The sequence below is a fragment of the Zosterops lateralis genome, assembly GCF_965231275.1.
Source record: "Zosterops lateralis genome assembly, chromosome: 33".
Lineage (NCBI taxonomy): Eukaryota > Metazoa > Chordata > Aves > Passeriformes > Zosteropidae > Zosterops > Zosterops lateralis.
Genome location: NC_139793.1, coordinates 4010317 through 4024434, shown reverse-complemented (window position 1 = coordinate 4024434; position 14118 = coordinate 4010317). Strand labels below are relative to the sequence as shown.

The 14118-nt window shown below is 61.8% G+C and overlaps 2 protein-coding genes across 2 annotated transcripts; both read right to left on the bottom strand.

Annotated features, from left to right (window-relative positions):
* Positions 1-3: 3 nt before the first annotated feature.
* LOC310921216 (latent-transforming growth factor beta-binding protein 3-like) lies at positions 4-2117 on the bottom strand (the record flags this gene model as incomplete). Its single annotated transcript, XM_083881326.1, has 2 exons — positions 1534-2117; positions 4-98 (listed from the first exon to the last, which is right to left on the bottom strand). Exons 1-2 carry the CDS (start codon positions 1790-1792, stop codon positions 4-6), a joined length of 354 nt encoding a protein of 117 aa, XP_083737452.1. The 5' UTR covers positions 1793-2117.
* Positions 2118-4298: 2181 nt separating this feature from the next.
* On the bottom strand, positions 4299-14030 carry MAP3K11 (mitogen-activated protein kinase kinase kinase 11; the record flags this gene model as incomplete). Its single annotated transcript, XM_083881325.1, is given in 13 exon segments — positions 4299-4621; positions 4693-4769; positions 4886-4928; positions 4930-4953; positions 5297-5416; positions 5738-5969; positions 6294-6306; positions 6634-6646; positions 6865-6877; positions 7238-7407; positions 8433-8581; positions 11141-11321; positions 12906-14030. Coding segments are annotated over 13 exon segments (2265 nt in total). The 5' UTR covers positions 13813-14030.
* Positions 14031-14118: the final 88 nt, after the last annotated feature.

The window sequence follows — 14118 nt, the reverse complement described above, 5'->3', positions numbered from 1 at the left end:
CCGTCAGAGCCCCCAGACCCACTGAGAGCCCCCAGACCCACTATAGTGCGAGCGGGAACTGCACTGGCCGCCGTTCATGCAGGGCAGGGGGCACACCACTGCGGGAGAGACCCCTGTCAGAGCCCCCAGACCCACTGAGAGCCCCCAGACCCACTGAGAGCCCCTGAGAGCCCCCTGAGAGCCCCCAGACCCACTGAGAGCCCCTGAGAGCCCCCAGACCCACTGAGAGCCCCTGAGAGCCCCCCAAGCCACCCTGAGATCCCTGAGACCCCCGTCAGAGCCCTGAGAGACCCCAGACCCCTGAGAGCCCCGTCAGAGCCCCTGAGACCCCTGAGACCCCCGTGAGAGCCCCGGGGCGGGCCCGAATGGCTGAGACCCCCCTGAGACCCCCCAAAACCACCCTGAGCCCCGTGAGACCCCCCCAGATACACTGAGACCCCCGGGGCGCCCCCAAATCATTGAGACCCCCGTCAGACCCCCGGTGCGCCCCCAAATCTCCGAGACCCTCCTAAGACCCCCCAGAGCACCCTCAAATTAACTGAGACCCCCTGAGACCCCTCCAAACCACCCTGAGCCTCTCCAGACTCCCTGAGACCCCCAGAGCGCCCCCAGAATCCTCTGTCCCCTTTGTCCCGGTGTCCCCATTCCCGCCTCGTGCCACCCTGGCCCTGTCCCCAGGCCTGTCCCCATCTCGTGTCCCCATCCCGTGTCCCCATCCCTGTCCCCAGGCCTGTCCCCAGCCCTGTCCCATCCCCATCACAGTCCCGGTGCTGTCCCAGCGCTGTCGCCACACCTGAGCCATCCCTGTCCCCGTGTCCCCGTGTCCCCAGGGCTGTCCCATGTCCCCAGGGCTCTCTGCGTGTCCCCAGGGGTGTCCCTGTCCCCGTGTCACTGTCCTGGTGTCACTCCTGGGGTCACTCACCCACCCTAGCCCGTCAAGGTGTCCCTGTCCCCAGGGCTGTCCCCACGTCCCCAGGGTATCCCCATGCCCCCAGGGCTGTCCCCAGGGCTGTCCCCATCCCTGTCCCCATGTCCCCACAGTGTCCCCGCGGTGTCACTCACCCACTCTGAACCCGGACCCGGTGAGGGTGTCCCCATGTCCCCACAGTGTCCCCATGTCACTCACCCACTCTGAACCCGGACCCGGTGAGGGTGTCCCCATGTCCCCACAGTGTCCCCATGTCACTCACCCACTCTGAACCCGGACCCGGTGAGGGTGTCCCCAGGGGTATCCCCATGTCCCCAGGGTGTCCCCATGGGTCACTCACCCACTCTGAACCCCGGACCCGGTCAGTGTGTCCCTGTCCCCAGGGCTGTCCCCGGGGCTGTCCCCATGTCCCCAGGGTGTCCCCATGGGTCACTCACCCACTCTGAACCCGGACCCGGTGAGGGTGTCCCTGTCCCCAGGGCTGTCCCCATGCCCCCAGGGTGTCCCCATGGGTCACTCACCCACTCTGAAGCCGGACCCGGTCAGGGTGTCCCTGTCCCCGGGGCTGTCCCCACATCCCCAGGGTGTCCCCATGGGTCACTCACCCACTCTGAACCCCGATCCCGTCAGGGTGTCGGCGGCGTGCCCGTTCTCCCCGATGAGGGTCATGTTGTTCCCGGGCTGACACGAGTCCCGGCACAGCCCCTTCAGGCACGTCCTGCGGCAGATCAGGGGGGCGAAGACCACCTTGAACCGCTCCCGGGCCACGGCCGCGCCCCCCCCGCGCCCCCCCAGCGCCGCCAGGGCCAGGGCGGCCCAGAGCCCCCCCCAGAGCCCCCCCCAGAGCCCCCCCCGGGGCCGCATGGTGCCCCCAAAACCCCTCCTGGGGGGGGGTCCCGGATTTGGAGACCCCTCCGGGGGGGAATCCCGGATTTGGAGCCCCCTGGGAGCTTTCAGAGGGTCCCAAACGGCTGAACCCCTTTTTTTTGGGGGGGGGTCTCAGCAGTTTGGCTCCTCTCTAAAAACTCCCACCCCCCCCAAAAAAAAAAGCCCTTTTTTGGCGCAGAGAGAGAGGGGGGGGTTTGTCCCACCCAAAGGCCGGAGCCCCCTCCCGCCTGGCAGGACCCCCCAGGGGGGTCCCGAATTTCGGGGTCCCCTCTCCGCACTCGGGGCTCCCCTCGGGGGGGGGTCCCGGGCTCGGGGGGGGGGGTTTGGGGGGGATTTTGGGGGGATCCCGGCGGGCTCGGCGCGGCCCCGCCGCCGCCTGGGATGGCGCTGGATGGATTTGGGATGGGTTTGGGGGGGGGGGCCGGGCCCTGGGGCCGCTCCAGGAATTGGGGAGGGGGGGTGGGGGGGTGGGGGAGGGGAGGAGCCCGGATGGCCGCGCTGGTTCCATGGGGGGGGGGGGGTGGGGGGAGGGAAAGGCGGGATGGATGGGACGGGGTGCGACCCCTCCCCTCCCCTAAAAAACTCAAATTTTTTGGGTTTGTCCCGTGGAGGGGATGGAATTTTTTTTTTTGGGTGAGTGGAGACCCCTCCCAGAATAGGGGAGGGGGGTCTTGGGGGGCTCTAAACCCCCAAAAAAAAACTTTTGGGACCACCCATGGGACGCTGGGGCTCTTTGGAAAGTCCAGGACCCCCCCAGAAGGGACATGGAGACCCCCCAAAACTCCTGGGACCCCCCCTCAAACTCCTGGACCCCCCCAAACTCTCGGGACCCCCCCATGGGGTACACAGACCCCTCCCCAAACCCCAAAAACCCCCCAAAGGGGGTGAGGGCAGTGATGAGACCCCCCCCCCCAAACTCTGCCACCCCCCCAGGGTGGAAAAGACCCCCCACAAAGCACCGGGACCCCCCCCCCCCGTGATGGGCTGGGGGGGTAAATGGGACCCCCCACCCCAAATGGCCCCTCCAGGGGGGGGGTGGGACCCCACAACACGCGGTTTGACCCCCCCAAAGACCCCTCCCCAAGGCAGGACGAGGCGGTTTTTGGGGGTCTCGGGAGTTTTATTTGGTCACTGTCGCCCCCCCTGAACCTCCCGGGACCCCCGTCCAGTGTTGGGACCGCCCAGTGGGCGTGGCTTCCGCTGAGAGGGCGTGGCTTCAGCGCGCCCACCAATCAGGGCGGAGCTTCCTGGTTTGCCCCAGGATAGGGGCGTGGTTTCCTGCCGTGGGGCCCCGCCCAGGAAAGGGGCGGAGCTTTGTGTAATGCCCTTTGCTTTGACCAATGGCGCGCCAGCGTGGGCGGGGCTTCCGCTGGGACAGCTGTCAATCACACCCCGCTGTGGGGGCGTGGCCTGAGCGAGGGGCGGAGCTTGCTGCCGTCAGTCCGTCCGCGGCTGCCGCTCATTGGTGGCCGGAAGGCGGAGGGGGCGGATCCAAGGCACAGCGGGCGCTCTCATTGGTCGGTGAAGGGGTCGCGGGGGCGGGGCTCGGTGGGGGGCGGGGCCCGGCGCGGCCCCGCGGACACGAAGCTCCAGGGGTCGATGCGGGGGCGGAGCGGGGAGGGGCGGGGCCGGGCGGGGCCTGCGGGGAGGGCGGGGCTTGGGGGCGGTGCGACCACCCCTGAGCCCCAAAAATCCCCTACGACCCCTAGAACTGCCCCACGACCCCCAAACTGCCCCAGGACCCCCCAGAACTGCCCCACGACCCCCCAAAACTGCCCCAGGACCCCCGAAAAGTGCCCCAATACCCCCAGAACTGCCCCATGACCCCCAGAACACCCCCATTAGTGCCCCCACGACCCCCTGAACCCCACCAGAGTCTCTGAACTGCCCCACGACCCCCCAAAAACTGCCCCACGACCCCCCCTCCTGCCCCACATCTCCCCCATGGGTGTCCCAGACCCCCCAAGCCCCCCCTCCTCACCCCCAGCCCCACATACCCCACTCGGGGGTCCCAGCCGGGCTCAGCTCTCGGGGTCTCCGCGCCCCCCGGGGTGACGGCTGCAGCCCCAATTCGGGGGTCCCGGGGGTCCCGGGGGTCCGGGCACGGCCCAGCTCGGGGGTCCCGGGGGTCCCGGGGGTCCTGGTGCCTCCCCCTTGCTCGGGGCTCCAGGACCAATTCAGCTCCAGGGTTTTGGGGGTCCTGGCTCGGCCCTGCTCGGGGGTCCCGGGAGTTTGGGGGTCCCGGGGATTTTGGGGGTCCCGGGGGTCCTGATCCCACCGGGATCTGGGGAACCGGGGGTCTGGGCTGGGCCCTGCTCGGGGGTCCCGGGCGATCCAGGGCTCTGGGCCTGGCTCAGCTCAGGGGTCCTGGGGGTCCTGGGGGTCTTGGGGGTCCCGGGGGTCTGGGCTCGTCCCAGCTCGGGGGTCCCGGGGGTCCCAGGGGTCTTGGGGGTCCCGGGCGATCCAGGGCTCCGGGCCTGGCTCAGCTCAGGGCTCCTGGGGGTCCCGGGGGTCCCGGGGGTCCCGGGGCTCCGGGCCTGGCCGGGCTCAGGGCTCCAGGCCCGGCCCATCTCGGGGGTCCCGGGGGTCTCTGGGGAGCCCAGGGCTCTGTCCCAGCGGCGCGGGGAGAGGCGCAGCAGCCCCGGGGAGGGCGGGGGGCTCCGGGGGACTCGGGGGGCGCCAGCTCCCGGCCCAGCCCCAGCGAGGCCAACAGGGCCGAGCCCTTGAGCAGCGCCCGCCGCAGCAGCCGGGGGGTCCCACCCCGAGACCCCCGGCCCTCCTCGGCCTCGGGGGGTCCGGCCTCGCCTGCGGGACACGAGGAGGGTCAGAGAGGGGAGGTGGGACCCCTCCCCAATCCCCCAGACCCCCAGACCCACCGTTGGGGGGGTGGTCCCCCGGGCTCAGCTCCTCCGTGTCCAGGTACCAGGTGGTCTCGTCCGGCCGGAGGCGCCTCCTGGGGGGGTGGGCGACACCCGAGTGTCCAGGGGGGTCTCGGTGTCCGGGGAGGGGGGTGGGACACTCCTGACCCCCCCCAGAGTGGCTTGGGAGGGGTGGGGAGGGGGCACAAACCTGCCATTGGGGGCCCCGCCGCGACCCCCCGCGACCCCTGGGGGGCTCCTCCTCTTCCTCGGGCTCCACTGGGGACACACGGAGGGGGGTGGGGAGGGGGCTCGGTGTCAGCCGGGGGGTGTAATGACGTCATATGGGCCCCCCACCCCGCCGGGATGACGTCACCTGCCCCCCCAACCCACCTGGATGACGTCATATGCCCCCCACTGGGATGACATCACATCACCCGATGGAATGACGTCATATTGCCTCCCACCCTGCTGGGATGACGTCACAGGGCCCCCTACCCCAGAAGGGATGACGTCACAGCCCCACCCCACCCCGGTGGGGTGATGTCAGATGTTCCCCACTCTGCTGGGATGACGTCACAGCCCCCCCAGATGAAGTCATTCCAGGGATGACGTCACTCACGCTGGATGGCGCGCAGGCGGGGGAAGGGGGGGGATTCCCCCGGCCCATTCTCGGGGTCGTGGCTCCGGGGGTCTCCCCCAGGGGAGGGGGAGGCCTGGACTGTCAGACGGTGCTTGAAATCTGGGGAGGGGGCGGGGGGAGAGTGGGGGTCAGCAGAGACCCAAAAATCCCCCCAAATCATCCCCTGCAATGGGCACCCAGCCCCCCAAAGCCCCCAGACCCCCAAAGCACCCCCAGACCCCTCAGGACCCCCAAATCCCCTGGACCCCCAAAGCCCCCAGACCCCCAAAGCACCCCCAGACCCCTCAGGACCCCCAAATCCCCTGGACCACCAAAACCCCCAGCATACCCTACTCCCCTAAGACCCCCCAAACACCCCCTCAAACCCCAAAACACCCCCCAAAACCCCCCCAAAACCCCCCAAACTCCCCCACTCCCCACCCTGCGGCATCCCGATGAGGTCGGCGGGTTTCCTCGGCCTCCGGAATTGGGGTCGGCGTCTCTTTGGGGCCGGGGGGGCTCGGGGGGGTCCCCTGAGCAGGAGGCTGAGCTCCCTCTCCAGCACCTCCAGCTCCCGGCGCGCCACGGCGGCTTCGCGCTGCCGCAGGGCCTCGGCCTGGGAGCGCTGGGCCCGCGAGGCCCTGGCCACGGCCTCCTCCCGGCTGCGCAGCTCCTGGGGGGACACGGGGGGTCATAGAGGGGTCATGGGGGGTCATTGGGGTCATGGGAAGGGTCATGGCCATGGCCTCCTCCCGGCTGCGCAGCTCCTGGGGGGTCACAGGGGGACAGAGGGGTCATTGGGGTCATGGGGGGTCATTGGGGTCATGGGAGGGGTCATGGCCACGGCCTCCTCCCGGCTGCGCAGCTCCTGGGGGGACACAGGGGTTTATTGGGGTCATGGGGGGTCATGGGGGGTCATGGGGGGTCATTGGGGGGTCATGGGGGGTCATTGGGGTCATTGGGGGGTCATGGGGGGTCATGGCCACGGCCTCCTCACGGCTGCGCAGCTCCTGGGGGGACACGGGGGGACAGAGGGGTCAGGGGGGTCATTGGGGTCATGGGGGGTCATTGGGGTCATTGGGGGGTCATGGGGGGTCATGGCCACAGCCTCCTCCCGGCTGCGCAGCTCCTGGGGGGTCACAGGGGGACAGAGGGGTCAGGGGGGTCATTGGGGTCATGGGGGGTCATTGGGGTCATGGGAAGGGTCATGGCCACGGCCTCCTCCCGGCTGCGCAGCTCCTGGGGGGACAGGGGGGTTTATTGGGGTCATGGGGGGTCATGGGGGTCATGGGGGGTCATTGGGGGGTCATGGGGGGTCATGGCCACGGCCTCCTCACGGCTGCGCAGCTCCTGGGGGGACACAGGGGGACAGAGGGGTCAGGGGGGTCATTGGGGTCATGGGGGGGTCATTGGGGTCATTGGGGGGTCATGGGGGGTCATGGCCACGGCCTCCTCCCGGCTGCGCAGCTCCTGGGGGGTCAGGGGGGGACAGAGGGGTCAGGGGGGTCACTGGGGTCATTGGGGGGTCATTGGGGTCATGGGAGGGGTCATGGCCACGGCCTCCTCACGGCTGCGCAGCTCCTGGGGGGACACAGGGGGTTACTGGGGTCATGGGGGGTCACCAGGGCATGGGGGGTCATGAAGGTCACAGGGACAAAGGGGTGATGGGGTGATGGGGGCACAGGGGTCATGGGGGTCACAAGGACCATGGGGGTCATAGGGACAAAGGGGTCACGGGGGTCACAGGGACGTGGGACAGCCCTGACTGATGGCAGCGTTACTGGGAAGGGGTTTGGGGGTGTGCCTGGGGTGGTCCCAGCTGTTGGGGAGGGGTCCCAGGTGCTCAGGGGGGTTCCCCAGGAGTTTGAGGGTGTCACAGGTTTTTTGGGGAGGTCCCAGGAGTTTGGGGGTGCCCCATCTGTCTCAGGGGAGGGGTCCCACCTTCTCCCTGGCCCTGAGCTCGTCGAAGAGCCCCTGGATCTCGCGGCGCCACGACTCCTGCAGGGAGTGGAAGGACTCGGGGGGCCCCAGCCCCGCCGGCTCCAGCCCCCGCAGCCGCCTCAGGATGGTCCCAAAGCCCGGCCTGCGGTGGGGGTCCTGCTCCCAGCAGGCTGGGGGGGGGCAGAGGGTCTGGGGGGGCTCCTGGGCACCCCAAAACCTCCCCCAAAATCTCCAGGTACCCCCTATAAAAACCCCCTCCCCAAATCTCCAGGTACCCCCTATAAAAACCCCCTCCCCACCAATACAACAACACCAAACTTAACAACCCCAAATATCCCAAATCCCCCAATATTCCTCTGAGCCCCCCGAATCCCCCCAAATCCAGGGGGACACACTGAGGGTCTGGGGGGGCTCCTGGGCCACCCCAAACCCCCTCCCCAAATCTCCAGGTACCCCCTATAAAAACCCCCTCCCCACCAATACAACAACACCAAACTTAACGACCCCAAATATCCCAAACCCCCCAATATTCCTCTGAGCCCCCCAAATCCCCTCAAATCCCCCCCAAATCCCCCAAATCCCCCCCAAATCCTCCCAAATCCCCTCAAATCCCCCCAAATCCCCCCAAATCCTTCCCAAACCCCCCCAAATCCCCCCAAATCCCCGTAAATCCCCCTAAATCCCCCCAAATCCCCCCAAATTCCCCCCAAATCCTTCCCAAATCCCCCCCAAATCCTCCCAAATCCCCTTAAATCCCCCCCAAATCCTCCCAAATCCCCTCAAATCCCCCCAAATCCCCCCAAATCCTCCCAAATCCTTCCCAAATCCCCCAAAATCCCCCCAAATCTCCCCAAATCCTCCCCAAATCCCCCCAAATCCTCCCCAAATCCCCCCAAATCCCCCCAAATCTCCCCAAATCCTCCCAAATCCCCTCAAATCCCCCCAAATCCCCCCAAATCCTCCCAAATCCTTCCCAAATCCCCCCAAATCCCCCCAAATCCTTCCCAAATCCCCCCAAATCCCCCCAAATCCTTCCCAAATCCTCCCAAACCCCCCTAAATCCCCCCCAAATCCCCCCAAATCCTTCCCAAATCCCCCCAAATCACCTCAAATCCTTCCCAAATCCCCCCGAATCTCCCCAAATCCTCCCCAAATCCCCCCAAACCCCCCCAAATCCCCCCCAGGCCCCCCATACCTGCCATGAGCTGTGCGAAGGGCGGGGGGCAGGTGGAGGGGATGGGGAGGGTCAGTTTGTTGACGGCCACCCCATAGGCCACGGCCAGGCCGTCGATGCCCCGGTACGGCACCTCCCCGGTCAGCAGCTCCCACAGCAGCACCCCGTAACTTGGGGGGGAAAGGAGGGGTTGAGAGACCCCAAAAAGGGTCCAAAAGGTGCCCAGAGAACTCCCAAAGCCACAGGTGTGTGATCCAAAAAAATCCGGGTAACCTCAAGATCCAAATAACCCCAAAAAATCCAAATAACCCCCCAAAAATTCCAAATAAATCCAAAAAACATCTAAATAACCCCAAAAAAAAAAAAAAAATCCAGATAATCCCCCTCAAAAAATCCAAATAACCCCCCCAAAAAAAAAAAAAAAAATCCAAATAACCCAAAAAAATCTATATAACCCAAAAAATAATCCAGATAATCCCCCTCCAAAAAAATCCAAATAACCCAAAAAATCCAAATAAACCCAGAAAAAAATCCAGATAACACCCAAAAAAATCCAAATAAACCCCCCAAAAAATCCAAATAAACCCCCAAAAAATCCAAATAAACCCCCCAAAAAATCCAAATAAACCCCCCAAAAAATCCAAATAAACCCCCCAAAAAATCCAAATAAACCCCCCAAAAAATCCAGATAACCCAAAAAAATCCAAATAACCCTGAAAATTCCAAATAATAAAAAAAAAAAAAAATCCAAACAACCAAAAAAAAATCCAAATAACCCCAAAACAATCCAAATAACCCCAAAAAATCCAGATAAGCCAAAAAAAAAAAAAAAAAAAAAAAATTCAAATAACCCCAAATTTCACACCCAAAGGGGTTTGGGCACCCCCAGATTTCACCCCGTAACTGTGGGGGGGAAAGGAGGGGTTGAGAGACCCCAAAAAGGGTCCAAAAGGTGCCCAGAGAACTCCCAAAGCCACAGGTGTGTGACCCAAAAAATCCAGGTAACCTCAAAATCCAAATAACCCCAAAAAATCCAAATAACCCCCCAAAAATTCCAAATAAATCCAAAAAACATCTAAATAACCCAAAAAAAAAAAAAAAAAATCCAGATAATCCCCCCCAAAAAATCCAAATAACCCCCCCCAAAAAAAAAAAAAAAAAAGTCCAAATAACCCAAAAAAATCCATATAACCCAAAAAATAATCCAGATAATCCCCCTCCAAAAAAATCCAAATAACCCAAAAAATCCAAATAACCCCCCCAAAAAATCCAAATAAACCCAGAAAAAAATCCATATAACCCCCAAAAAAACCCAAATAACCCCCAAAAAAATCCAAATAACCCCAAAAAACCCCCAAATAAACCCAAAAAAAATCCAAATAACCCCCCAAAAAAATCCAAATAACCCCCAAAAAAATCCAGATAACTAAAAAAAAAAATCCATATAAAACCCCCCAAAAAATCCAAATAATCCCCCAAAAAATCCAAATAACCCAAAAAAATCCAAATAAACCCAGAAAAAAAATCCAGATAACCCAAAAAACCCCAAATAACCCCAAAAAATCCAAATAAACTCCCCAAAAAATCCAAAAAAAATCCAAATAACCCCCCCCAAAAAACCCAAATAACCCCCAAAAAATCCAAATAACCCCCCAAAAAATCCAATTAACCCCAAAAAATCCAAATAACCCAAAAAATCCAAATAACCCCAAAAAAAATCCAGATAACTCAAAAAAAATCCATATAAAACCCCCCAAAAAATCCAAATAATCCCCCAAAAAAATCCATATAACCCAAAAAAATCCATATAACTCAAAAAAATCCATATAAAGCCCCCCCAAAAATCCAAATAAACCCCAAAAAAACCCAAATAACCCCCCAAAAAATCCAAATAACCCAAAAAATCCAAATAACCCAAAAAAAAACCCCAAATAAACCCAAAAAAAATCCAAATAACCCAAAAAAATCCAAATAACCCCAAAAAACCCCAAATAACCCCCAAAAAATCCAAATAACCCCCCCAAAAAATCCAATTAACCCCAAAAAAATCCAAATAACCCCAAAAAAAAATCCAGATAACTAAAAAAAAAAATCCATATAAAACCCCCCAAAAAATCCAAATAATCCCCCAAAAAATCCAAATAACCCAAAAAAATCCAAATAAACCCAGAAAAAAAATCCAGATAACCCAAAAAAACCCAAATAACCCCAAAAAATCCAAATAAACTCCCCAAAAAAATCCAAAAAAATCCAAATAACCCCCCCAAAAAATCCAAATAACCCCCCAAAAAATCCAGATAACACCCAAAAAAATCCAATTAACCCCAAAAAAATCCAAATAACCCAAAAAAATCCATATAACTCAAAAAAATCCATATAAAGCCCCCCAAAAATCCAAATAAACCCCAAAAAAATCCAAATAACCCCCCAAATATTTCCAAATAACCCCCCAAATATTTCCAAATAACCCAAAAACCCAAATAACCCCCCAAAAAAAATCCAAATAACCCCCCAAAAAATCCAGATAACACCCAAAAAAATCCAGATAACCCCCAAAAAAACCAAAAAAATCCAAATAAACCCCCCAAAAAATCCAAATAAACCCAGAAAAAAATCCAAAAAAATCCAAAAAAAAATCCAAATAACCCCAAAAAACCCCAAAAAATCCAGATAACCCCCCAACTCGTATTCTCCTCCCCCCCAGGACCCCCAGAGGAGTTTTTCCCCACCTCCAGACGTCGCTGCCCTTGGAGAAGGTGGATGCCCGGATCACCTCGGGGGCCATCCAGGCGTAGGTTCCGGCCGCGCTCATTTTGGTGGTTTTTTGCCACTCCCGGGCCAGCCCGAAATCGGTGATTTTCAGGGTCTTCCCGCTCACATCGTCCCCCACCACGGGCTGGGCCAGCAGGACTGACAGGGGAATGGGGGGAAGGGTCCGCCAGGGGGTTGGGGGGTCTCAGTGCCCCAAAAAAAATGGGTTTGGGGGGGACTGGGCTGGTCTGGGACAGCTGGGACCCCCCTGGGACCCCCAAACTGGGGACAGGGGGACCCCCCTGGGACCCCCAAACTGGGGCAGCTGGGACCCCCAAAGTGGGGACAGCTGGGACCCCCAAACTGCCCTGGGACAGGGGGACCCCCAAACTGGCCTGGGACAGCTGGGACCCCCAAAGTGGGGACAGGGGGACCCCCAAACTGGGGACAGGGGGACCCCCAAACTGCCCTGGGACAGCTGGGACCCCCAAACTGGGGACAGGGGGACCCCCAAACTGGGGACAGCTGGGACCCCCAAACTGCCCTGGGACAGCTGGGACCCCCAAACTGGGGACAGCCGGGACCCCCTGGTTTGGGGACAGCAGTGGGTTCCCAGTTTGGGGATCCCAGTTTGGGGGTCCCAGTTTGGGGTTCCCAGTTTGGGGGTCCCAGTTCGGGATCCCAGTCCAGGACACCCCACCCTGGGTCCCTCGGCCTCCACAGTCCTGACCCTGGGGGTCCCAATGTCAAGGACCCCCACCCTGGGGACCCTGGGGACCCCAATACCTGGAATTCCCCACCCTGGGGACCCCAATTTCCAGGATGCCCCACTCTGAAGACCCCAATTTCTGTGATCCCCCACCCTTAAACCCTCACACCCCACCCCAAAACCCCCAACCTCTTCACCTCCCCCCAACCACCTCACTTAACACCCCCCACCCCCCCTAACCCATTCCTGGCCCCCTCCCCAAACTCTCACCATACCCCCCTAACCCCCCCCAAACCCTTCTCCCCCTCCCCAAAACCCCCAAAACTCTCACCATACCCCCCACCCCTCCTAACCCACCCCAACCCCCTGTCCCCCTCCCCAAAATCAAATCTCACCATACCCTCCACCCCCCCTAATATCCCCCCCACGCCCCCAACCCACCCCAGACCCCTCTCCCCCTCCCCAAACCCCCCCTAGCCCCCCCCAAACTCCCTGTCCCCCTCCCCAAAACCACCAAAATTCTCACCATACCCCCCCTAACCCCCCCCAAATCCCCTGTCCCCCTCCCCAAACCCCCCTAACCCATCCCAAACCCCTGTCCCCCTCCCCAAAACCCCCCTAACCCATCCCAAACCCCTGTCCCCCTCCCCAAAACCCCCCAAACTCTCACCATACCCCCTCAAACCTCACCACACCTCCCCTAACCCACCCCAAACCCTTTTCCCCCCTCCCCCCTCCCCAAACCCCCCCAAACTCTCACCATACCCCCCCTAACCCCCCCCAAACCCCTGTCCCCCTCCCCAAAACCCCCAAAACTCTCACCATACCCCCTCCTAACCCACCCCAAACCCCTATCCCCCTCCCAAAATCTCACCAAACCCCCCCCAACCCCCCCAAACCCTTTTCCCCCTCCCCAAATCTCACCAAACCCCCCCCAACCCCCCCAAACCCTTTTCCCCCTCCCCAAACCCCCCCAAACCTCACCACACCCCCTCTAACCCCCCCCAACCCCCTCTCCCCCTCCCCAATCTCACCATTGCTGGACTTGAGGTCCCTGTGGATGAGCGGCACGGGGGTCCCGCCGTGCAGGTACCGCATCCCCCGGGCCACCTGGCGGGCCCAGTCCAGCAGGACGGCGGGGGGCACCCTGCGGCCGGCCAGAGCCCTGGACAGGGGTCCCCCGGCGGCGAATTCCATCACCAGGCACAGGTGGGGGGGCTCCAGGCACACCGCCCGGAGCGCCACCACGTTGGGGTGCCGCAGGCGGGAGTAGAGTTTGGCCTCTCTCCGGAGACTCGCGGCCCCCGCAGCCCCCGCGTCCCCCCGCGCCGCCTTCACCGCCACCACCTGCCCCCGCCAGGTGCCCCGGAACACCCGCCCGAAGCCCCCCGCCCCGATCACCTCCTCCAGACGGAGCTCCCCGAACGCGGCCCGGGCTGGTTCCCACCCGCCGGGAGGGGAGGGGGAGCGGGAGACCCCCGGGGAGGGAGGGGAGGGGGAGCGGGAGACCCCCGGGGATGGGGAGGGGGAGACTCGAGGGGAGGGGGAGCGAGACCCCCGAGGGGAGGGGGAAAAAGGGGAGGGGGAGCCTCGAGGGGAGGGAGAACGCGACCCCCGAGGGGAGGGGGAGGGGGAGACCCCCGGGGATGGGGATGGAGAGCGAGACCCCCGAGGGGAGGGGGGGAAAGAGGAGGGGGGAAAAGGGGAGTGAGACCCCCCAAGGGAGGGGGGAAAAGGGGAGTGAGACCCCTCTGGAAAAAGGGGGGAAAAAGGGGAGCGAGACCCCCCAAAGGAGGGCGGAAAACAGGAGTGAGACCCCCCAGGAGAGGGGGAAAAAGGGGAGTGGGACCCCTCTGGAAAAAGCGGCGACAAAGGGGGCGATGGGGAGTGAGACCCCGCCGGGGGGGGGGATGGGGAGGGGGATACCCGACCCCACTCCATGGGGGTGATGCCCCCCCTCCCCTCTAAACCCCGCCCCCCCCCACCCTGGGGGGTCTTTTGGGGGGTCCTTTGGTGTTTTGGGCACCTATGGGTGCCCGAGGGGGGGTCTATGGGTGCCTGGGGGACCCCATGGGGGTCTCTTTATATCCTGGGGGGGGTCACTGGGGTCACCAGAGCTCTGCAGGGGCTGCCGGGAAGGTCTGACAGCTCTGGGGGGTCCTGGGGGGCCTTATGGGGGTCAGGGGTGGTTATGGGGGTCCCTGTGACTCCTGGGGGGCGTTATGGGGGTCAGGGGGTGTTATGGGG